The following is a 24,979-nucleotide window of genomic DNA, read 5'->3' on the forward strand; positions in this document are numbered from 1 at the left end:
CATCCTTGTTGAATTACTCCTGCAGAAACTGTGCCTGACATTGACTCAAGAGCTCCGTGGGGATTTTCTTGATTGCATGTTTACTCTTCCTCTTGTCCCTCCTGTAAATGCCAGTCTGACATGAATGTACTTGTGAGCAGTTAGTTTAAAAAAAAAGGTGAAAAATGGGATAAAGCGCTTTTTTTTTTTTTTTTTTTTTAACCCTGATTCACTGAGGAATGAGTCAAGTGTCTGTGTTTGAGTGTATAGGGCTGACTAGGATTCTTAATTATCTTTGGTTATATAAAGGGTCATTACATCTCAGCTCCAATTAGGAGGGCAAACACTGACAGCTCCTACCCCACAGAGATGAATGAAGTATTTTCTAAACATTATGTTGCTCTCTAGAATGACTGACTGGAACCAAGGACTCCATTAGGCTGTGCCTTGGTGGTTTCTGTCATCCCAGACAGCAGGCTGGCAAACCCTTCTTTCACACACAGACACTGCAGGGGAGGATGTTCCACAACTTGACAACCTTTTAAAATATTTTCAGGACTGTCATGGTCTTTCCACAATGTGGCAGGTGTGTGAGGAATCTCCTGAATGGCTACAAGGGCTGCTGGGAGAGGATGGTAAAGGTTGAAGCCGTTGCACTCTGTGGCAGATGCCAGACCAGCTGCACTGGATACAGATTTCCAGGGGCAAAAGGTGTTGAAAACTGGCTGCAGTCACCAACTGAGGTGAGGAAGACTTGGTGGGAGGAAAACTGTGACCCATCTGAGCTTGACCAAACAGTTTGCAATAATTTCCCAAAGCTGGAGCATTTGAGGTTGAAAAATCATTAGCCCAGCACGCAGGACGTGAGATGCTGCAGACAGATCCAGAGAGGACAGGTGTCACAGGATGTCCTCTCCCCCTCAGACCTTTTCAGATCAATAACAGAGATGCTGTTCAGTGCCAGGAAACAGCAGATTTCATTTCTCTGCGCAGCCAATGCAATTTTCTCAGAACAAACAATGTGACAGGCCCCATCCCATCTAGAGATTGCCCACATGACAAATCTGTGATTGTGCCTTAAGCCTTGAATACCTTGCTACACCCTCTCCCCTTCCAAATGCAGACATTTGTATCTGCTCTGAGCCCTTCCAATACCCCTCCTCTTCTGTTGGAGTCCAGGGCATCCCTCTGGGTGCCCTGGGAAGTCACAGACCTCGGTAGAGAGGCCTGGGACCCAAAAAAGAGGGTCTGGGGTCTATGCAGGGGGGTTTGCCTGGCACAGAGCCCAGGAAGACACAGGCTTTGATCTTGGTCCATGTGAAAAACAGCTAACACAGAGAAGAAATGCAAGTCACAAATGTGTGACAGAGAGTAGTGTAGTTATCACTGTGCAGAAGATTTCGTAGTTTTGGATTTTTAGAATGTAGATGCAAAGGGACAAGATGGTGATTTTAGGGCGGTGCCCTGGGTTCTTCTTCTTCTCCCTTGGCATCCATCTTCTGTAGTGACGTGGGCACAAAGTAGTTTCAGTGGATTGGATCAAAGTAGAAATGACCCTGTTAGTATAGGTGATAGGCATTGGCACAGAATTGTAAACAATGGGTACGTAGTTATCTGTATAAGAGGTAGCGACCTCCCATCACAGGGGGAGTCGCCTTGTGTCCGAGCTGCTTGCTGTGAACACCTTGGCCGGACACAGGGGAAGGGGAGTCGCCTCGTGTCCAGGCTGCTGAGAACACCATGGCCGGACACAGAGAAAAGTAAGATAAGAACTAATAAACAATGCAAAACCAGAAAACCAAGACCTTGAGACTCCTCATCATTCTCGCGCCAAACACCGAGCACCGAGCTCAGCACAGAACACAGAGACACAGAGTCAGACAGCAGACCCTAAATCCTTCAGAGGTCAAGAGGGAAAATCACTCCGTTTGTGCCCACACGAACCATCAGCCAGCTTTGGAATCTCGGGTGAGAAACAACCAGATTAAACCCTGAGACTCTTCTCCTCCTCTTTTTCATTTGGAGTTGCCTGTTATATGATTTGAAGCAAAAATTAGCACTTGGGTTTTGGTAGAATTACACCAGAAACAAAGGAGGGGAGAGTTCTCAGGACAAGAGGGTTCTTTAGTCAGTTCTTTAGATTGGGAAGAGCCCTTAAACAAAGTACAATGTACTCACATACACTATTTTACATTTAATAGCAAAGTAGGTTGTATTTAGTACAAAATAAATTCTTTTGTTCCATCAGTACACAGAAACCTGGGAAATGCATTGTTATCTTGTGTCCTTTCAGCTCAGGCAACAGCAGTGAAGTTTTAATAAGCAAATATACAAGATATTCCACTCGTCACAGGGCAGAGAGGGAAGCAGCACTGTTTGATTCTAAACTGAGCTGCATCAGTATCTCTGGTTCATGTGTAAAAACACATCCTGACTTCAGCATTCAGTTCTCTCTGGAAACAATCACAGAATCACAGGAATGAGCCAGTTCTAAGTGAGAATCCACAGAAGAGATTTATAGGTTGTCACAAACACCAAGTTTTCAGGGAAAAGTCCATTTGCATAGCAAATCCTGCAGCATATTTATTTCGTTAGAGTTTTATTTAAATGACTACATGTGCAGAGTATTCTTTTTTTAAAAAATGCACTTCTCTCCTTACCTTCAGCTAATTAAAAGGCATTTACCATTTCTCAGAAGTGATGATCTGTTGCTGGCAACATCTGGTTAGTGCAGCACAGAGGCATGGCCTCCTTTTTCATATAAATTCAGGCAAAATAGGAGGAAAAACCATTTCTCTGTAGCAGGAGGACTCTGAAGGATGTGCAGAGCGCCTGTCAATGGCACTCCAGGCAAAACACCTCACTTGCTTTCTCCACGGTAGTGAAATGATGAAAGAAATAATTATTTCACTGCAAAACATGAAAAGGTGACAGCTGAAACGCACTTATTAAACCTTGATAAAGCCACTTCCTGATCTCCACTTCCTAAAAGCATCCATCACATTTCTGCAAGCCCTATGGAACCTGTCGAGGTGTCAGAAACAGTGGCAGCAGCTCCTACAGACAGCCCTGGCTGTCATCAAAACATGCCCAGAGACAAACAGCTAAATTTCCTCTAATAAGTGCATTTCCCAGAGAACTATTTACAGGCCTCAGAAATAAAACCAACACCTCCTTGTACTGAGGATCTTCGTGATCATCCAGCTATTATTTAGGAATAAAAGCTTTAGAAATATCGTAAAAAAACCTGTGGACAATCCTGCTTAACACAAGTTCTCAGTACTTGGCAGAAGAGCTGTCAGCAGAAAGGTTCTCATTCTCTCCTTTATGTTCCTTCTTCCCTGGATTTTTCAATTAAGAGATAAGGGAGGAAATTCAGACAGATCATGCCCAAAAATCCCCCAGGAAACTGAATTCACGCTTTAGATTTCATTCTGAAGAAAATTTCCTGTAGCAAAGAAAAATGCCTCTCACAAGAGGAGGTGGTTCAGCAGCAGCAGACATGGAAAATCTTTCATTTGGATTTGCATATTTTGGAGCTCTGGATTGCAGTTACTTAGGGCTGGATGCATTCAGGACTCTCCTTGTTATCTTTTCCTCCTCTGCAGTCCTTTCTCATAGATGCAGGTTTTGGGGCGCAGAGCTGTTGAGGAAAATGAAGGGCTGCTTTAGGACTGTACACTGACATGGAGTAAAATAAGGAACAAAAATGCTCATTGCTCTTTCCACCCCAGAATGAAGCTGAGCTATCCTCCTCAGTGATGTTCCTGACACTGCCAGTGAGTGCTGCCAGCCTTTTCACAGCCCCATGGAACTGCTTTGCTGTGCAACCTGCTCTCAATTCAGGGCTGACACTGTCCTGAGCAGGAGGCTGGACTCTCCTGCAGGAAGGGAACCCTCTGAGGTCTCCTCCAACCCAAATCATTCCATAAATATGTTATCAACACCCTCTGTGGATGATACCAGCCAGGACTGCAGAGGGGACATGGGGCAGAGGGCAACAGGCCACCCTCACTGGTGACTTCAGAGGTTCTGTATCCTCAGTGCTGGAAAAGATGTGCTGGCCATGGCAATGACAGCTGTTCTTTACTGGCCAGGCCTGCTCTGTGCCATTCCAGTGGGCACAGAGATGTCCAGGATATTTTCCACAAGTATTGTTAAATACTTTCAAGCTGGTTTTTTACAGGCAATGGCATTTCAAATCTTTCTCCTACGGAGCTGTTATTAAAAGCCATCAAATAATATCTGTAACACTTTCTAGAGAACTAATTGGAGAAAGTGTCAGGCTCAGGAGAGAAAACCAATCATGAATATACCAGCTTGGCTGAGAATTTGAGATGTATTTAGGGAGCTATTCTAAGTAATTTACAATGAATGACTGGTACTCTTCAGACTATAAATACAATCTACTCTTTCTCCTTGAGAAAAAAAAGAGAGGTTGTCTTTTTAATGATCATTTTGTAAGCAAAAAGACCAACCAGAAAGACAGTGGGAGGAACAGAGTCAACACGATTTCCCCCCTGTTACACTCACTGTGATTCTGGGTTTGCTCAAGGAGCGACAAGCAGCTGATGCTCAGACACATCTGCACCATCTCTGAAACTGCTTAAAAGGCCAGTGGGGATGCAATGAGCTTATTATTCCCAAAGTTATCAATGAACCTGCACAATTAACAGCCATTTTCAAATTATCTTCAGCCAGTTTCTTTGCTGAGGATTTCTGCATTTGTGGTGCTGAGCCACAAGCACATCATCCCCTTTCAGATTTAGATACAGAGCAGAAACCCACCAGATGATGAAACTTGCAGTTTGTCTTTCTGTGACAGAAAAAGCAGAGCTAAATATACATAAGACTTCCCACTTTTCCCAGTTTAGGGCTATAACAATGCTCATTATCCACACTGTGTCTGCAGGAATTGAGCAGAAGAAAAATGTGGAAGACAGAACTCACCCGGATCAGCCACAACTTGTTTCTTTTTGGTGCTGGTGACAATCTCATTTTCATTCATCATTCGTACATCCTGATCCTCCACATGATTGCTGAAAAGACTGAAATCAGTACAACAGCCAAAATAATCAACATTTGGGAAAGTTATGAGAGTCATGGACAAGGATACCAAGGAAGGGATGTCTGCAGTCCTGCAGGCTGAACAGCTCCACAGCACAGCCACAATACACAGGATTATCCACACAGGAATTATCCTGTCCTCATCCACCTGAAGGATTTCTTGCCAGTTTTAATTAGTGGCATTCATTCAGGCACACATTCAAATATAAATATCATATTCACTCTACAATTTTCAAGCCTGTCTACACAGCTTGAACCACAAAGCAAAGTGAGATTTTAAATCAGAGCTGTACAAAAGGGGGTATAAAAATCCTCATATGGAACTTCCACACTGCTTTGTAATACTGGAAGAGCATTTTATGAAACTTTTCTGAACTAAACAAAATTCATTTACTGTGACAGGCTTTGCTTGCAGGCTGCTGCAAAATTTTAACCATTTGTTTTTGGGAAAGAAGTAATAACTTCAAAGGTAAATTAAACTAAACAAATTACAGGGAAAAAACATGAGCTGAATTGAAAGGTAAGGAAAACATCAGTAATAACATCTCCCTTTCACATAGACCAAAAAAAAGCCATTTGTGCCTTTGCAATAAAATAAGTGTATTTTTTCTTTTCTCTCCAAACACTGCACAAAATGAGTTTCTGTTTCTGAAGAAAAACATAATGTCTCCCAAACTGTCAGACTGAAGCAGGAGAGCCAAAACTGAAGCAAACCAAAACTTACACTTATTGATGATAAATAATATCAGATGCAAGTTCGGGTTCATAAAATACTCAACAGTGCCATGTGAAAGAGGCCAACATCACAAGCAACAATATCTAAAAGCTCCAGAGCATTTTTAAAATGAAGGGGTATTATCCAGCAGGTCTTCTATTGCTGCTGAAGCACCCTGTATTTTTGTAGTGTGGGAGGTGAAAAAAAGAAAAAATATGATTGCAGACCAGGCTGGGGAAAAGAGCAAAAAAACTCCAGCACAGGAGTCTGGAAGAGAAGAGGCTCAGCATGTTCTCGACTGGAAAAGTGTTTGTGACCCCAAAAACTCCTCTTTAAAGTAGATCAAAGGACATATCTATGTCTTATAAATATGTGCAAAGGAAGTTATGTGAAAAAGATCTGTGATTACAGCTGGTGCTTCCCTGGTTCTAATAAAATAATTTTACTCTTAGGAAGATCTGAAGCTGAGGAAAGTAAAGGCTTGTTTCCCATCCTCCTCCTTTTTCTATCCCATTGAAATTTTTCTAAAAACTTCTATTTCCTCAAGGCATTTTCATTTCAGTGGCTTTTTCAATTTGAGAAATTGTTCACCTCCAAGTTTTGCCATGACAACACAGCCACTCATACAAAAACATGAGTCCAACACAACCCATCCAAACAATAGTAATTTATTTAACCTCTGACAGGAGCAGTGGCCAACAGCCAATGCTTTGGGGAAACACAAGAAAACAAACCCTGTAGGTAAATGTGAACTTCTGGCTTTATTCAGGGCATCTCATGTTCCTTCTGCTTATTTCTAAGTGTTTGAATATCTCTCTGAGTGGATCACACATCGTTTATCCATGCAAAACTTGCCTTTTTTATCAAGTGATGATGCATGTGCAAAACATTCTATTTGTCAGCTGTCCAACATGCAAGGAAGTGTTCATTTCCTTCAGCTTTCATTTTTTCACTTTTCAATCCCATTTAAAATAAATTATTCTTTCAAATTTTTACTTTCCTTGCCAGGGAACTGTTTTTCAGACCCCCACCAATCCTGACCTTCTAAATGTAAGTGCATTTTTCACTGCATTTCATCACATTCTCCATGAGATTGCCAACTTAGTGGTTTTAAAGTGTTATTTCCCCAAATGCAATTCATTTCTCATTTTAGGAGTTCATTATTTTAGACTGTTGATAAAATAGTAGAATTTTGCTTCCTTAATTAGCATCTGTGTCAAATCAGAGTTTATTTTCTTTAATTTTGATGCTTTTTTTCCATGAACGTGCTATTTTTTCCCTCCTCTATTTAATATCATTGGGATTTATTAATCCTTCTCTAAGGAAGCCTAACTTTTTTTTTTAATTTGTGTTTACAGGCTTTCATGAAAACAGATGTAAATATAAATCACTAATAATACCATGAAATGCTAAAAGATGTTTGCCAACAAAGCTGGTAATTTGGTCCTCATATCTAAAAACCTCCTCATCCTTCCTCAAGTGAGGCCAGGGATGCTCTGGAAGGGAATTTCCCTCTGCAATACACACTCTGCTGAATCAAACCAGCTTTTAAAGCCAAGATCCTTTGTCCCAACCCAGCTCCACTCACATACCTGATGACAGTTCTCCTCTCCTGGTGGCAAATCCTCTCGTCATCAGTGAAGAGGATGGTGTGGTGGGGCACCACGGGGTCACAGGTGGGCAGGATACCTGACACCACACGGCTCACCATGTCCAGAATCCCATTGTACACCAGCAAATCATCCACCAGAAGCTACAAACATAGAAGAAATAAACCAAAAAAAAAAAAAAAAAATCCATTGAGAAATCAAGCCTTGCTTTCAGCAATTAACTAGACAGAATTTTGCCCTATTTGTTTCATAAATTTAGTTTTTGTTCCTTAAAACTTCCATTTCTCTCTATTTGCTGCTGGGGTTCCATTTTTTTTTTATCCTCCCAAAGTTTTTTTATCTTGTCACTGATGTTTTTTAATGCGGCTTTCAAGTAGGTAATTAAAAATGTATCTCGTGTTTTACATAATTGCCATTCTATTCATTGGAGTGAATCACTTTTAAATCTAGGAATTAATTGATCTCACCTCACTTCAGCTGTCTAAAACTTGGGTGTGTAGTTCAAACTAGTCTTCCAGGCCTACTCTACAGTTAATGGAAAAAGGCAAGTGTTATCCTGCCTTAAGACAACTATCTAAGAGAAAAAAAAACAGATAAAGTTTTCTTTCCCTGGACAAAAAAAAAAAGGGAGGACAGCTGACTGGCACAGATTAGTCATTTTAATATTAAATGCAGAGTTAAATGAGATGAATCCCATCCTTTGAGATTATAGGGAATCACACTTCAACAAGCTGTGAGAGCACCTACAGAATGGAGCCAGCTGACTCACCAGGACATGCAAAATGCACAGGAAAATTACTTACACCAAACTCCTTCACACCTCTCTGAGGCGTCTTGGCATAATTCCATAACTTGATCATTGACACGGTAGTAGGTACATCAAAAATGACATATACCCTATTCACCTGTAAAAGAGAATTAATTTATATTTAACAGCATAAATTCCCCAAAGAAATTGAATTCTCATGCATGTTACATCAAAAGAGGTTCATATTTAAAGAGAGATAGCGGGAGGAGAGATAACTGATGCTGAGGATGGGAGTTCAGCTATCAGCCCTGCTGATAATTCCCAGATGTTGGCTCTACCCCACAGCTGCTCTCAAAAGCACAGAGATGAGATCTAGAGCATCCTTGTCATCCTGGACTGCCTGGAAATTGGAGGAGGGGGATAGAGAAACTTTTAATGAGTATTTCATAAACCAAATACAGACATGTCCTTAGGGTTAAGACAAGCTGGTGCCTCTTCAGTTCTACTCGGCATGGAGCCTGTCAGAAAGGTGGAGAGAGATAATTTCCAAGGGCCTGGAGTGCCAGGACAAGGGGGAATGGCTTCCCACTGCCAGAGGACAGGGATAGATGGGATATTGGGAAGGAATTGTTCCCTGGGAGGGTGGGCAGGCCCTGGCACAGGGTGCCCAGAGAAGCTGTGGCTGCCCCTGGATCCTGGAAGTGTCCAAGGCCAGGCTGGACAGGATATGGAGCAGCCTGGGATAGTGGAAAGTGTCCCTGCCTATGGCAGGGAGTGGCACTGGATGAGCTTTAAGGTCCCTTCCAACCCAAACCACTCAATGAATCAATGATTTTATTCCATTCCATTCCACCTCTTTCTACCAAATACAAATGGAATCCACCTTTCTGTTGGCAAGACTAAAATTTCCCCTGTGCGCCCTGAAAGCTACTGCAGAAATTTGGCATTTTTTGCGTGAGTTATACTACCAGGAATTCAGAGACAATCCTCCAGATGCTTGCTAAACAATTACTGCTTGAGGTATTATTCATCTGCCTTTCAGTGACGTTAATGTCAAGATGTTAAGACCAAAGATTAGGCAGGCAGGAAACCAATCTTGCCTGTTACAGTTAATTCCATGCTTTTCCTTTTATGAGCCACTATATCAACTTTGGATCAAGGTATCTTAAGCTTCATCTTTAGCATCCTCTGAAGTTTTAATCCTTTGATGTACTAGAGAAGATACTGTAGGTGATATTAAATCATTATGTTGTGTTTTTTTACTGAAGAAAGAAAGGTAGATTGGATCAATAGAAATGTTTGCATCTGTGATTTTTCATGAGACAACTGGAGCATTGTTTCCAACAACAACTCTTAGTCCCCCAGCAAATGATATATTTGATTAAAAATCCATTCAAGCAAAGAAATAAAATGACAATCAGTAACAGGAGAACAAATAATTCAAATTCTGCTTATGTAAGAAATGAATTTGAAAAACAGGAAACCACTTTTAGAATTAAAAAGGCAAAGTCATTTAGGAAGGAAAAGAAAAGCTATAATACCAACTCCCTTCAAGCTTTGAAGCTTCCAACACATCAAAGTGTTAATGCAGCTTTCCAAGCAGCCTGCACTGAGGGTGGGAGCATTCCCAAGCTTTGGTTCAGCATTCCCAGCTCCAGAGGCTGAGCATGGATAGGCTCATGTTCCATCCAGCACTTCCTGCCTCAACAACCAGCCCAGGGAAGATGGAGAGGGGAAAAGTACTCTGTGGATCTTACAGAGCTGCAATTTGTTACAGTTCAAGGACAGAAAAACACCATTAAATCACTTCTGCCTCCTGCATTTCACACATTATCAATTTACTCTTTAATACTGGTATTTTGTGCTCTTCTGCAGTACTTTGGTGTCAGGCAGAACAACACAAAGAGAGAGAACTCCAAGGCCTGTTATTTTCCTTTTTCCCAAGTGAAACAGCCTCTGCAAGCGTGTCTTTTGTAAGGACATGAGCACACTCAGATGGCTGTCAAATCAATCAGTCATCCTGTTCTAAGAGACATCTGAGCATCCCATCAAATTGCCAGGGATCTACACAGCAGGAGCCTCAAGCAGCACACAGACCTTCCACTTTTCCCTAGGAAAAGCAAGTGCTCACTATTCCCAAGTATACTTAAAAGCTTTGCCTTAATTATAGCCCTTCATTACAGCACATCATGATATAAATTCACCATTCCTCCTCACTTTTAATATTGTAATTAATAACTGCAACATCTGGAGTGAGGATTTCGCCAGCACAGTAAGTGATAACTCGCCACATGTCAGGTTTATATTTTGTTTTCTTTTTAAATCCATTCTCTTATAAGAAATAAAATCGCCTTAATTATGTCCATTGAAAGCTCCTAAAAATGTCCTTTCACAAAACAAGGTCAGAAGTCATCTAAGTTTATCTACTTTTCCTGTTTAGATTTTTGATATCCCAGCTATTAAACATGGGACTTCTAGAAGGGCTGAATCATTTGTGGCCTTAGGACATGAAATACTAAGTCTGCCATCCCTAATCTACGAATTTGAATTCAACACAGATAATGAGATTAAAAATAATTTCTCACTGCTGGAACAACATTCATTGCATTTTGTAGGAGTGAACTTAAAAGCACCAGAAAGGTGTTTATTGCACAGAACTCCTTCATCAATATCTTTGTCACAGTGACTCAAAAAACCATCTCTGGAAAATCTTCTGCTGTTGCCCCATGGAGGGAGGAGATTACAAACCTGGGAAACCTCCATTGCTGCTGCTCCTCGAGCAGTGCAGAGAGGCTGCAATAAAAACAACTTCTAAAAAGCAGTGATTTAGCATCTCTAATTAATATCAAACTTAGCTATGAATTCTACATGCTCCCCTTTCCTCCACACTTCCAGTTCCATCCACACACATCACTAAAACAGAATGAAAAGGGAAAAATGTACCAAACCAGGAAGAACTGGTGCCAGCCACATGTGCCTGCCATCAGTGGTGTCATTCACTCTGTCAATCAGTTTATCTGGAGTCCGGATGTCTCCAGACACGTCATCCAAAACGTTGACACTATCTGGAAAAGCAGCAATATCTGAAAAAAAACTTTTAAGCATAAATAACCCAAAAAGGGATATTTCAGAAACATCGTGTTCCAAAGTTTATGTTCTTCCCAATGCCATGAATGAGTTTCCACCACTGCAGCAGTACTCCCAGGAACTTGAGGGCACCTATTTAAAAGCAGGACAACCCTTAGATACTCTGGCATTCCAAATTATTTTTAAAATAGGAATCAAGCAATGTTTAGCTGCATTTAATTTATTCTCAAATATGTACTTGTGAACTTCATCAATAAAGTTCCATTATGAGGGATAGGAACTTCCCAGCTTTTTGGTGACAAAGTCTCCTATTTTTATCATAAACTTCTGCAAATTCCTCATATAAAAACTTGTCTCAAGAAGAGTGTCTCTGCAGGAGGCAGTCATCAGTCAAATTTGGTTTTGCTTGAATTTCTCAAGGTTTGTGGTAAAAATCAGTAACTGTGTAATAAAACCTTTTTTTTTCATTTCTTTGAGAGGGAAAGATTAAACCCCCATTGAACAGGCAACCAGATTTTCTCCGTAAAAGAACATTTACATTAAAAACATATATGAATGTTAAAGACATGCAAAGAAACGTGGATGGATGGCATTGTCTTCAGAACTCTCCTGGAGCATCCTTGCATCCTGAGCAATCCAGTTTGAGGGACATTCATTTCCATCTAATTTCCATTAAATTCCCCCTGTCCTGCTTTCTAAAAGTCTGTAGGTATTTATAAAGAATTGAAGGAATGACACATCAATGCCTCAAGTGTTTAAGAGAAGCTTGATTCAGTAGTGAATTATCCCATTAAATATTGCACTAAGACAAATACACTCTTTGGGGATCCTAATACATCCCACACACAACAAGGCAAAACAGGTGATCATCCAAAAGGAGCTGAGGATTCTTTACCTGGCACTGTTTTACACTGTAGAGCTCTATCAGGTCATTTAAAGATCCCTGATTCTTTAAAGATTTGTTATCACTTCTCAATTTCAAAATGTTTCTTGTCCGTTATTAATGTTTCAAGTTCAAGGGGTATCATATAAGATACAAATCAAAATAGCTCCTGGGGAAAAGCCTTTATTTCATTGAATTCCCTATTAATTAGGCAGTGAGGATCCTTAGAGACAATTTCTCCAGTATTTGTGCTATCTATTCTTTCCAGGGGGCTAAGAAATGTTCATTCCATGTCCCTGAATTATGAGAGTTGTATGTTGGAGTATGAAGTTTTCAGCTCTTAAAAGATTTTAACTGGTAGAGCTAAAGAGCACAAAATGTAACCTTGATGAACATCAATCTTCCCAACATCCCCTTCATTCCCTCTGCTGGATATCCAGGGAACACTGAATCAAACTCAAACTCTTAGCCCTGATCTTCATGACTGCATTGGGTGTCTAGAGCAGCCTAAATCTCCAGAACAAGAGTTAATGAAAAATTTCTTTCTTGAGGCACAATGAAAGATTCCATTAAAAAAAAGCACTGAACTCAATCTTTTCTTATGAATTTACAGCTCATCAAACTTTCTGGTCCTTCCCCACCACAGAAGAAATGTCAAGAGCAGAAAATACCACACCCTTCTCAAGCCTTCCCTTCTCTAACTTTGTCCTGCTTTGTTGGTGCATCCCATTGAGAGCAGAAATGTTCTGGAAGTTTACAGGATCCATAAAAACATATGGAAAAGAGGTTCATCACCCAAATACAGAGAGAAATAGAAGGAGAGTTAATCCCATAGGACAACCTGGCAATGTGGAAGTGATACCCTATGACAATTTGAGTAAAATTGAGGGAGTAAAGTGTGCATCAGCAGGGGTGTTTGGTGTACAAAGGATACTGTTCTCAGTCAGTAAGATTCGCTCTCCATGTTCATCAAACATCTCCAGCCCGTTCAAACCAATGTAGTAGGGATCACCCCAACTTGTCAGGAGCTGGAACTGGAAAATAACTAAAAAGCAAAATGCTATTAAGGAAAATATCAGTACAGAAGCTTTGTCCTAACAGATTGTTTAATCTGCAGTTTGAAAAATGATTGTGCAGCCCACAATGTCAGACACTCTTATTTGCAGTTCAGAAGAAAAAGCTACCAGAGGGTCTGAAAACAACCACATATTTATATATGTTGTTTCACAGATCTTTTCTTAAGCCATACTTTATGAAAGCCTTTCTCATATTCTTAGTGTCTTGTTAATACCTTAAAGCACCCAAAATGGTTGGATTCCAAAAGCTCAGGACTCCCAACCACAGTATGTAACTCTAAAATACTCCATATGACAAGGAAGATGACAGGAAAGGATACAACCACAGGGCATTAATGGTGCTTCATAGTCCATACTGGCTTGTTCCAGTGTCCTTGAACCAGCCCTGCCAAAAAAAAAAAAAAAACCCAAGACAAATCAGGTTTTTTTATGTATTGGCTCATTCAGAAAAGAACAAACCCAAAGAACTAAACCTCCACAGACACCACCCCAACCCACCCACCTGTGATGATGGCCCAGACTCCCCTCAGACCTCAGTAAAATTGGGTCAGAGTTAAAACCAAGTGAAGCTCTGCTCTAAGTGCTCCATGTTTTCATCCAGGAGCCTCACACAGTTGGATCCAACAGGGAATAGGAAATGACACTACAACAGACAACAAAGACATCCTGCTTTACCTCCTGTGTGCTTTAGGAGTTGGCTGGGGCTGTAGATAGTCGAGAAAGAGAATTTCCTGAGCAAAGTCAAAGTGGCAGTTGCCTGGTCCCTTGCGGATTAGGAAACCCTCCACAGGGGAGATGCTGTGCCCATCCAGCATCACATGGACCACCTTTGCCTGGTTTAAAATAACAAAACACAAGATTACCTGACATGACATTACATGACATGACTTGCATTAAAATAATTGCAAACAATTATTTTAATTGTTCTATCCATTCACTTCAGAGACTGAAATAATTTCATTTAGCTGTATTTATTTTATTCCTCTAGAGTGTGACTTCCTTTGGCAAAAGAAAGCCTAACCCAAAGATAGCAGCTGCAATCCATAGTGTCCATGTCATCACTGACATTGATGGGGATGGACAGGTGAGGATTTGGGGAGGAAAATACTAAAAAAAGTATTGACAGATCCTTCTCTGTGGCACTAGATCTCAGCAAACTGAGAGGGTGGTCAAGCATTGGCACAGGCTGCCCAGGGAAGTGGTGGAGATCCCATCCTGGAGGGATTTCAAAGAGGTGTGGATGAGGCACTTGGGGACATGGGTCAGTGCTTAGCAGTGTGAGGTTCACAGTTGGACATGATGACCTTACAGCCCTTTCCCAACCTAAACAATCCTCTGATTCCTGAGCCTGCAGCAATATTTCCACACATTAAGAGAATGGGAAGGCTCAGCTCTCAAGTCACTCCATGTCACAAAGGCAATCTGAGGAGACATCATGCACCTGAGTGCTCTGCTGAATCAGCTGGGATTGCCTAGCCCTGGATTTCTGGAGCCACTCTTCCAGAAATCCCACAGCCTGGTGCTCTCTCCAGAGCAGACTTTGGTGTTTCTGTTGCATTTACAGCAGCAGTTCTATTTATCTTTGTGGCAGATGTCACTTGGACTTCTCCAGGATGACACAAACTCCTCTGCCAAGCAGTGCTGTGTGTAACCTCAGAGCACAGGAATAAAGAGAAGGTACCTGTACCAGACAGAAACAATTGAGCTGTGACCACCTCAGAGATACAAACACACCTTATTCAACCTCTGGAGATCAAAGTGAATAATTCAGGCACGTTTATTCAGATGATGCAGGAGTCCTGGCCCCTCTGCCCTCCCCCATCAGCAGCACAGGGAGCTCTATCCATGATCCCACGCACAGAACCATTCAATTACCAGCAACAATTAATCACTGCACCTTGCTCTCTAACATGTTAAATATAACTTAATGTTCATCACAAGCAGCATTTACTGCCCTGGGTCTTTCACTAAGTACCAGTTTGTGCTACACTGGAGGGGGGGCTCAGTTCATTGCCATGAAGATTAATTAGGTGGGAATGTTTGTGTGACTACCAACTGTAGAGAAATAACTATTTCTGGCTTCGTCTTTAATACACTTGGGATCAAATAAAGGAAACATCCTTTTCATATGAGAAACCCTTTTGCATGTTGTTTTCCAGCTGAATAAGTCTGCCAGGCTAAGGAAAGGAAGTGAGAAATCCACTGAAATCCACTTTTCCTAAACGGAAACACGTAGTGAATGGGAAGTCTGGAGAGTTAGAGATGGAATCTTACCTATTATAGCACAGCTGCTTATATTTATGTGCCCTTTACAGCCCTCATTTCTAAGTAATTCTCATCATCTGAGGAGGCACTCAGCCTTCACATATTGCATTTTACAAATGGCATAACAAAGCTCTCACAAGGTGATTTTTCACAGAGCTGCAAATAGCAGCCAAGTCTTCATTCTGACAGTCAGTGCCATTACCCTCTCACACTAAAGCTGTGAATAGAATCCCCCAGCCTGCAGCTGCCTAACAAATCATTCCATCTCACACCCAGGGACTGGTTCCTAGAAGGAGCAGCAATACTTCCAGAGACAGATGTCAGGATGCCCTGGGTTTACAGCCTAAAACCTCGTTTCCTGTGGCCCAGCAGACCTTGCATCTTTTGTTTTCCAAATAATTTATTTTATCCTTCTATGAGACTGCAGATATGGGCTCCTCCTTTGAGTGGTATCCACTAACTCCTTTGGGACTTGCAGTATTCATGCAGGTAGAGACCTGTATCAAACTCACTTATTTTTCCTACCTAGCCAAGTAAGCTGCTGAAAATACACCTTTCCTCTTTTTTTTTTTTTTTTTTTCTTGGTTTGGCCTCCAGAGACCAAATTCCACATTAGATTTTAGAGATTTTTTTAGAGATTTAACAAGCACTGCTCAGCAACAACTACAATATCAGTAAGTTACCAACATTATTACCACTCTAAATCCAAAATACAGCTCCTGGGAAGAGAATTAACTCTATCCCAGCTGAAATCAGGATAAAATGTCACTAAAACCCCTCATTTCTACAGGGGGTATATTTAGATGGTAAGGCTCAAAATGCTCCAGAATCCTCCCATGTGTCAAATGTGCTGGGAAAATTTGTTGAAGCACAAAATCAGAGGCCTCTGTTCAAATCTCTGAATCAGCTGGGATTTAATTGGAAGATCTTTTTTGTCCTCTCTCCAGTTTAATAAGTGCCAACATTTTTATTGTTATTTATTGCCTGAATTTGGACATCGAGAATGCAACAGTTGCCTTTTGGGGTGGAAAAATGTGGGAACAGGTGGATTCCCAAACTTTCTGTGTAATATCATTATCATTACATATGTCAGTACAGCAGGGAAAGGAGGAACAGCCAAACCCAGAGTAAAAAGGTGTAAAATTATTTCCAAATAGTTCTCAGTTGTCAATCCCAAAAATTTAGTACAGAAAAAAAATATAAACCAGGCAATTTGCAAACAAGAGAAGATTTATGTTAGACATTTTTAGCTGAATTATTTGAGCCAAACATTTATTATATGTTAATATTTCAAAAGACTCTTCCTGGAAAAGGCAGTAGTGAGTGAGGGGCCTTCTGAACCTGAACTAAACAGAATTTCTTGGGAAAAAGTTTCCCTCAGATCATTCCCTGCATTTCAGGAAACACAGAATCATATAGTAGGTCTAAATACAAGACACTGAGAGGATACCACTTCAGAATCATATATCCTGAAAATAATATGTGCTACTGTATGTGTCTCTTAGAAAAATCAGCTGTGAAGAGTTCTTTAAACCATCTCTGGCTTTTTTTTCCCTACTATCTGCTGTTTGTGGAGACAGGAATGCATTATACCTGCCACAAAATTCAGCCTCAGACAATCTAGAAAGATTTATGGTGTTCCATTAAGGCAGCTATATTCATTCATCACAGTACCAATTTTCCAATGCACTGCTGTATATTTTTTGCTGGCAGTGCTCCTTTTCTTTTACTTACCCCTCTGTAGGTATCCTCTGGAGATTTATTATAGTTCCAAAAGCGAAGCCCTGCAACACTTTCAGTTTTATCAAAATGGATTGTGAGCAGATGATCTTCCCCAAAAGAGAAGGGAATGAGCCACATATGGTCATCCTCCACTGTGATATTAGTCCCATCTATTAACCTACAAAGAGAAAAGTCCATTAGCTGCACAAAGGGAAAAAGCTGGCTTCTCTCATCAAAAGCAAGGACTTTCCTAGGGTTCATTTTATTCTAGATGCCACTTCCAGCTTCCAGGGCTTCTCGTGTCCTTGTGCATGCAATTAAAAGCACAGAAAGCATCAAAAATAGCATGCAAGTATTGAACTGAAGGCAATGGGGGGAGAAAAAAAAAAAACCCCAGTGTTTTCTTTAGTTGGGTCTGCTTAAGGCAAAACAGCAAAATCCTTGGGTTTTCCCTGCGTGAACAGGGACAGGCAAAGGAAAGCTCAAGTGCCTTTGTAGCAAAGTGGCTGAAGGCAGAACTCCAAGGCAGCCACAATATAATTTATGAAGCCAGCTCCACGCCCAAGGCAGAGTATCTGGCACCCTGCAGGGTGTTTCTATGCCAACACAACTCTGCTGGAGCCGAGGAGGAGCTGGATGGCAGCTGGATAACCCTGAGCAGGACCAGGGTTTGCTCACATCCCTCATGGACACAATTAGCCACGTCCCTGCTATTTCACAAAGCTCCCAAGCAGCAGGACAGTGGCTTTTCATGACAGCACAGGCTTCAGGCTGGCTAAATAAAGTTCAATCTGGTATTTTCTGATGTTATATCCCTCTGCCACAAACTGTGCCACACAAAGATGGAGTAAAGGAGAATATGAAATAATTTTCCACTGTAATTACTTTGGTACACTGCCAAAAAAAAACTAAGTATATACTTACTATTTATTTAAAAGTTTAATGGAAGAATGAGTGCCAGACTTGGCAATTCCTTAAAGGAAAAGATTTAAATAATGACTCTTTCACAGAGGAACTGATTAGGGAGTCCATGAGGGAAGAGATAATTCTTGATTTGGTCTTGAATAGTACATGGGACTTATTCCAAATGCCACAGTTGAGAGCACTGCAAATTCAACATGCTTGCAGGAATATCCAGAGCCAAAAGAGCCTCTATATCTTGTGCCCAAAAAAGTTTTCCAGCAAAACAATAAAAAATGTAAAAAAAAAAATAAAAAATAAAAATTAAAAATATAACCCACTTACTAAGAAAGATGTAAGAAAGAAGGAGGATTTGAAAACTCAAAACCAGCCTGGCTTAGTAACAGGGTAAACAAAGTTATTACAGGCCATCTTTCAGCAAAATTCATGATCAAAAAAACCCTAAATTGATAGACTCATAAACTCTGGAAGGTTAAATGCGTATGCACAGGCCAAAAAAAAGAGTCTGAAGGCTAGCAAGCAAAAGATACAATAAATAAAATCCCTCAAATACGTCAGGGGCAGAAAGCTTGCCAGAAATTCTGTAGGATCAACATATCACTAGGCTGAAAAAGGAGCATTCAGAGAGGAGAAGGCACCAACAAAAAAAAAAGGTAAATGAATTATTTGCATCTGGGTCCATCTGAGTCTAGAGACTCCCCCACCAGAGTCTGCTCATCACAGGGAATGTCATGGGAAGATTTCTTAGACCAGCAACTGCCTACAGAGGAAATTTTAATAGAAGATGGCAGAAGGAACAAGGAATTGCACACAAATAAGGGTGATATCTGCATCAATCAAATTAGTAGAAATTACAAACAACAGAGTTAGTGTGCATGGAGATAAATACAACATCCTAAGGAAGACTCCAGAGCCTCTGAAAAGACAAGTCCTATTTCATAAACCTGGTCACAGCCCATAAACATGCCAGCAAGACAGGATTACAACCAAAAATACCCTTTAAAATGGAGAGATGACTCAGAAACAACAGGATGCAGTTTCAATAACATCCAAATGCCAAGTCCTCTCCAGATCTTCAGCCTATAATTTCTATACTGCTGCAATTTAGATGCACAAGTTAATCTTAGGAAATACACTTGTCAATGAATAAAACTTCATTAGATTTGCCAAAAAAAAAAAAAAAAAAAAAAAAAAAAAAAGCTCTGCAGAATGGCCAAAAGAATGGCACCTATTGGTGCAATTCCCCAACACATCCTCACTCTTTGCTAACGTGAAAATTTGTCTTGAAATTATCCAAAAATCCTGCAATAAATATCACTCAATATGCACAGACAGATGCTACAGAACACCCACATTTCTTCCTGGAAAGTCCTTGGCAGAAACACCAACCAGGCATGTTCTCATCTCCCAGCTCAAACACCATCTTTTGGAAACATCTCATTCATGTTTCTACAACAAGCTGTTCCTGGACAGCCTGTGAATTCCAAGAATGAGCAGTGATGGGATGAAAATCATGTTCGCATTAACATGTGTTAACATAACAGAAGCTTATAGAAATCTGTCACTTGAGAAAAATCCGATGTAAAATGCATCCCAAGTCTTTGGTTACTTACTTTTCCAACGTTCTGGAATCTCCTGTGTATTCTGGAAGATCATTTAAGTCTTGGGGTGAAGCAGAAATCTGTTCTGCATTGATTTTTAATGCTTGGCCATCCTTTCCTATCACTTCAAGTCCTGTCAGTCCCAGGTAATGAGAGTCTCCCCAGGTCATGGTAAAGTTCAGCTGCAGGCCTACATAAAGGAACATAAATTTAATGTCTCTGTAAACTTACTGGTCTGTAGAAATGAGCCAATATAAACATGAATGAAAACCCCAGTGATTAGCAACATGGATATTTTGTATAGATTAAATCACTTTATATGCTGGAATTGGGTATTTCCTGCTCTGTTTGTCCAGCTCCATGTAACAACAGCTTCTTTTAATCTGTGTCAGAGCCCTTTAATGTGCAACCAACACCTTTTTCACTTGAAATTACACAATTGCTGATCGAGCACGTTCCCAGTGCCTCATTACTGGGACCTGCACACTGACAGCCAGCCTGTGACACATTTCAACAGTTACATGACACATTTTGTGATTATGCAGACATAGAGAAGACCCATTAGTCTGAGGTCTATCCATCATCTTTCACCAGCTAAGTGACTGGATGGATTCATATAAATCCAGCCTCTCAGAAACCCATACATTTTTAGAGAACACCTACTCACAGTTAAAGCAAAGGAAAAAATCAGTTTACTAATGTTTTTAATTTATTTTCTTCACATCGGAACTGCACACTTCAGAATGGAAGCATTTTCATGGGACAGCATCAGTGAAAAGCAGAAATATTGATTAGGCTGTATCTCCAGAAAATAAATAGGACAGGAAAGCTGCATGGACAAAAGGCTGAATGTGAATCCCCTGTTCCACCTGTTTTACGCCTCACTGAAAAGAGAGAAATAGCATGTGCAGCTATAACAAATAAAATTCCAATCTGATCAGGTTCCATGAAAATCCATCCCTGTAAAAATACCTTTCATTCCACACACTACAGAAACCCACAAATAATCAGGCTGGGTGATGTCTAAAGCAGCACCAACAGTGATGATGTTTGAAAAACAAACAATTAAACCTCTTAAACCATCCAGCCCCCAAAAAACCAGAGCAAGTCTTGATACACACAGAGTTCACTTGGGTGTAAGACTGAATATTCCCCAGAGTTTAGGATTCACAGATTCTGAGGATGACACGGGGAAAAGGGACCTCTGGAGGCGTCCAATGCAGCTCCAAGCCCAGAACAAGTCCAGCATCAAAGCTCTCAGGAACTTATCCAGGGGAAGTTTTCCTCTTTCCAAGGCTGGCAGATTCCAAACCCTCTCAATCCAGTGTTGGATTGCTCTCAGGGTGAAAAACATTTCCTAACACCCTGCTGGAAATTCTTGTCAAAGGACCAGGAACTGCTCCTGAAGCTTTTGGGCTACCCAGAAAGAGTCTGGACAACAGCTGAAAGGCTCACAGAGAGCTGGCTTGGTACAGGATAATAAATCAGGTACTTAAGCAGGGATATAACACTCTGATCTAGCTTTACTGTAGGGTTTCTATTGTCAATCCAATCTAAAAAATTCAGTCTACATAAATACAAAGGATTGGGAGAGAATTACTGGGTAAGGGACACAGCTATTAGAAATCCCATTCAGGGACTAGGCAAATGGCTAATGTTATTTTTCTAAGATTAAAAGCCAACTGTTCCAATATAATGTTGTAAATGCCATAGCAAACAAAGCTTCTGCCTTAAATATTCAATGACTCTTCCTTACTCTAGACCTGGCATCTGTCACAAAGTGCTGTACAGCTCTGACAGATCAGATAATATGTTTGGGGGAGGGCTGGCTGAGCAAGAAATAAATACAAGAACTTACATTTTCCAGTAAATATTCCTGTTTCCTTTGGAATGCCTTCAGTGACAGAGTCTGGCTCTTGAACCTAAAAAGTCAACAGGTGCAAGGAACAGGTTCAGTGTTACATTGACTGCTTACAAAATCTGATATTTGTACCTGTTTCTTTTTGTATATCAATCTCCCCTCTGCCTCCCTGCCCAGGCTGTCCTGCAAATAATGGAAAACATGACTCAAAATGTAGAATATCAGGTGTGTTCTTAGAAAGCCAAGACTTTAGGTGGGTTTTTTGTTTAGTGAACAAGGAAATGTGAAATGGGAGACTCCATAGTGTGAGCTACCTCTTCTCATAGAGGCTAAAATCTTTTAAATCACACTTATTCCCCTGCAGACTGCCATCAGCAAGTGATAATATGCTGTATTTGCAATATGTTGCAAATCTGTTGCAGAGACAAGGAGTCTGGAAGGAAGTCAAGACCAGAGAGTGCCACCACAATTTCTTCTCAAGAATTAAGAGGCAGAACAAACAAGCAAACTTGTCCAAAAGCTTGTGCTTGTGCTCTGGCAAAGCTAATTAAAAATTGCCTATGCTATTCAGAAAAGTGAAGAAACAGATGATAAAATTTGCTGATCACACTGGGGCAATCAGGGTAGTAAAGACAAAAATGGCAAAGGACTGCAGATAGAATTCACTTCACTGAGTAAGTGTGATAAAATGGCAAATTCTGTTCTCTGGGGACAAATGTAAAAATGGTACACACAGAGAAAACAATCCTAACTTCACATATACCAATATTGGCTCCAAAATAAATAATAGTAGATTAGAATGAAATCTTGGCATTTTTATAAGTAGCTCTATAAAAACACCAGCTCAATCCTCATTAGTAGTCAAAAGGCCAAACAGGAAATTAGAAGTCCAGACTCCTTCTCTTTAATTCATCATTAGAAATAAACTTCCTGTCATCCACAATACATCAAATGGATCTACACTGTGCCTAAGAAAAATAAATGTAGACTTGTCAACACTTGTCTTCTAGTGTTCCATTAGATCCCTGCAATTTAACCACTGATCCCCAGGATCTCATGTGTTCCCAGACTGCAACATCCTCCATGTGTCAGCAAATGTCCCTGGGGGAATCAAGGGAATTCAGGTGAGACTGAACAGAAAATGGGCTCTGAAATAAACCCACAGAACCTACAAAGTGGAAAAATCCCTCCCACTGGAGGTGCCTCTCTCACAAACCAGTTTTGTTCCTCGGAATAATTCTGAAACACCAGCCTGGGAATTAAAATTTGCAACTTCACTGAAAATCAAAAGCCATGGACACAATAAAAGGCACTGGGTTTACTGATTGCAAAATAATGCTTTCCCTAGCAGACCATAAACCATTTGTGCCAGGGCACATTACCACCTCTTTTCTCCCTTTGTTATCTACTCAGATCTCTTCCTGATGATTCCATTCCACTGATGCCCAGTATATTTTCTTTCAGATATGGTCTCATTTTCTACTATTTTAACTACTTCTGCTAGTGAGCACTGTCCTATCTGTGCTCTTAGACTCTTATGGCTAAAACAAAACACCACCATAATACAGGAGTTATTGGAAAAGCAATAAAAAGTAGAAAGTATTGCCATGGTCTTACATCTGACCACACTGTCCAACACCTTTCCCTGTGAGGAATAACTAAAGTAGGAGCAACCCATTCTGGAAAAGATTTAGAAGACAAACACAGGGATATAAATCTCCTGAGTGGCTTGAAGAAGGGAGTGGGGAATAACTGTTTTAGTTTCTTCCAACACAGAACCTAAAGAACATTAAATGAAGCTAACAACAAACAGAAGGAGGTTCTCTGTGCTGTGCAGGTTCAGCTGCAAAATCTGCCACAGAGCACTGTAAATTTTAAAAGTGGGTTCAAAAAGCTGGTGGATGAATTAATGCAATAAAAATCTGTGGCAGGATATTAAACACGGAGGTTAAGTTAAAAAGTCGTTGTGAGACACATTTCTAAGGGCTGAATGAGTGTTTCAGAGAAACACCACTCTGTGTTTGTGCTGCTCTTTCCTTCCCTTTTTAAGCAGCCACTACTGGCCCCAGAGTTAAATCAAGTGCAGTAGCCACAGGTCTGATCTGCTACAAAATCAACATGTTAAGGATTCCTGAATTGATGGACAGACAGATGGCCATGGGTAACACTGATAGAAAAGTAAGACAATTCTGTAAGAGCTTTTGGAAAGTTTTTAGTAAAACACATCATTTCATCTACTGAATGTGCAACAGGGAATAAAGGGGAATTATCAAGAGCAGGGGCTGCTCAAACTGGTCAATACTGGTCTGACAACATTAGGCTGGGGAAGACAAATTGTGCAGTGGGTCTGTATCACTCTGGTAGCATAAACACCCCCCTACAAAAATCCTGATGGTACCAGCAAATACCCAGTGACAGGGAGATCAATGGCTCAGTCACAATAGCTTTTGTTATCCCACTGCTGATACAGCAGTTTCAGAGTTAGGCCAGGGGTGTGAAGGATATCAGAGCTGAACAGCAAAATGAAAGGCAGAGCCTGTGTTTGAGCAAGGACCAGACAGTCCAGGGCTAAGCTTCTGCCATGGAAGAGGTCCCGGGGAATGTGATCAGGAAAAGAAAGGCCACCTGCAGTTTGTCTTCGTGAAATCCCACACTGCACAAGGTCCTGAGTAGTTTCAGATGCTGCAAGCAAAGATGGGACCAAAATTACTCCAGAAGTCCAAGGGTTAAAGCCACTGACTCATGGTCTTAACAGTGAGATCCAATTCCAACACCATTGGATCTCCTTTTGTCTTGTGAACCACTATAAAAAGAGGACAAGACAGGAGGGGAGGGTTTGGCAACCACACAAGGCTCATTAGGAACCATGTATCTCTGGGAAGATTTGGGCTGGAGCAGCTGGAACTTGGATTGATTTGGATCTTTGGATCTCCTGTCAGCCTCACAAGTGAGAGTGTGAACTCTAGAAAAAGACAACTTCACTGATGCAATGGAGTGAGCTCAGGAAGATTCTGAGAAAATAGAAAATTTTAAGGAAAACAGGTCAAAGACTGCCACACACCATTAGGATTGAGAAAATCCTGTGGGATCTTTGCTCAGACACTGGACTGCTGGGCTGGAGTTGCATAAGGCAAGAGCTCAAGTGCTTGGAAATGCAGCCTTCCTCCAAGGAGTGAAATACCTTCTGCATGGACTAGAAAAGAGGCGTTTTTATGCTGCAAAATGCACCCAAAACCTGTTGCTAGTCAAAGAAAGAAAAAGAGGAAAAAAATAAGGGGAGGGTTGAGAGGAAGAGATCCTTCTCATTCAACACCCTTAATTGGTAAAGGAAGAAATCAGCAATGTGAAAAATATGATAAAACCTTTTGGTTTGGAGTGTCAGGGAGCACAGCTATTCATGATTCATGACAGGAGTAACTGTAGGGGAAAAATCACTGACAGTGC

The 24,979-nt window shown here is 40.8% G+C and overlaps 1 protein-coding gene across 5 annotated transcripts in view; it reads right to left on the bottom strand.

The window, feature by feature from the left end:
- Positions 1–2,199: 2,199 nt before the first annotated feature.
- Positions 2,200–24,979, bottom strand: part of KATNIP (katanin interacting protein) — a 56,489-nt gene continuing 33,709 nt past the window's right edge. For 4 of the 5 annotated variants that reach the window (XM_083872257.1, XM_083872255.1, XM_083872256.1 and 1 more), the window contains 11 exons: positions 21,533–21,596; positions 19,687–19,864; positions 17,165–17,330; positions 13,841–13,998; positions 13,486–13,550; positions 13,024–13,134; positions 11,063–11,202; positions 8,175–8,276; positions 7,354–7,514; positions 4,930–5,027; positions 2,200–3,622 (listed from right to left, as the gene is read on the bottom strand). In XM_083872257.1, coding sequence (XP_083728383.1) covers positions 3,567–3,622; positions 4,930–5,027; positions 7,354–7,514; positions 8,175–8,276; positions 11,063–11,202; positions 13,024–13,134; positions 13,486–13,550; positions 13,841–13,998; positions 17,165–17,330; positions 19,687–19,864; positions 21,533–21,596 — 1,299 coding nt within the window. In that variant the 3' untranslated portion in view covers positions 2,200–3,566. The remainder of the gene's footprint in view (positions 3,623–4,929; positions 5,028–7,353; positions 7,515–8,174; positions 8,277–11,062; positions 11,203–13,023; positions 13,135–13,485; positions 13,551–13,840; positions 13,999–17,164; positions 17,331–19,686; positions 19,865–21,532; positions 21,597–24,979) is intronic. The other variant, XM_083872258.1, reaches the window with a different exon arrangement.

This window comes from Zosterops lateralis (assembly GCF_965231275.1).
Source record: "Zosterops lateralis genome assembly, chromosome: 15".
Lineage (NCBI taxonomy): Eukaryota > Metazoa > Chordata > Aves > Passeriformes > Zosteropidae > Zosterops > Zosterops lateralis.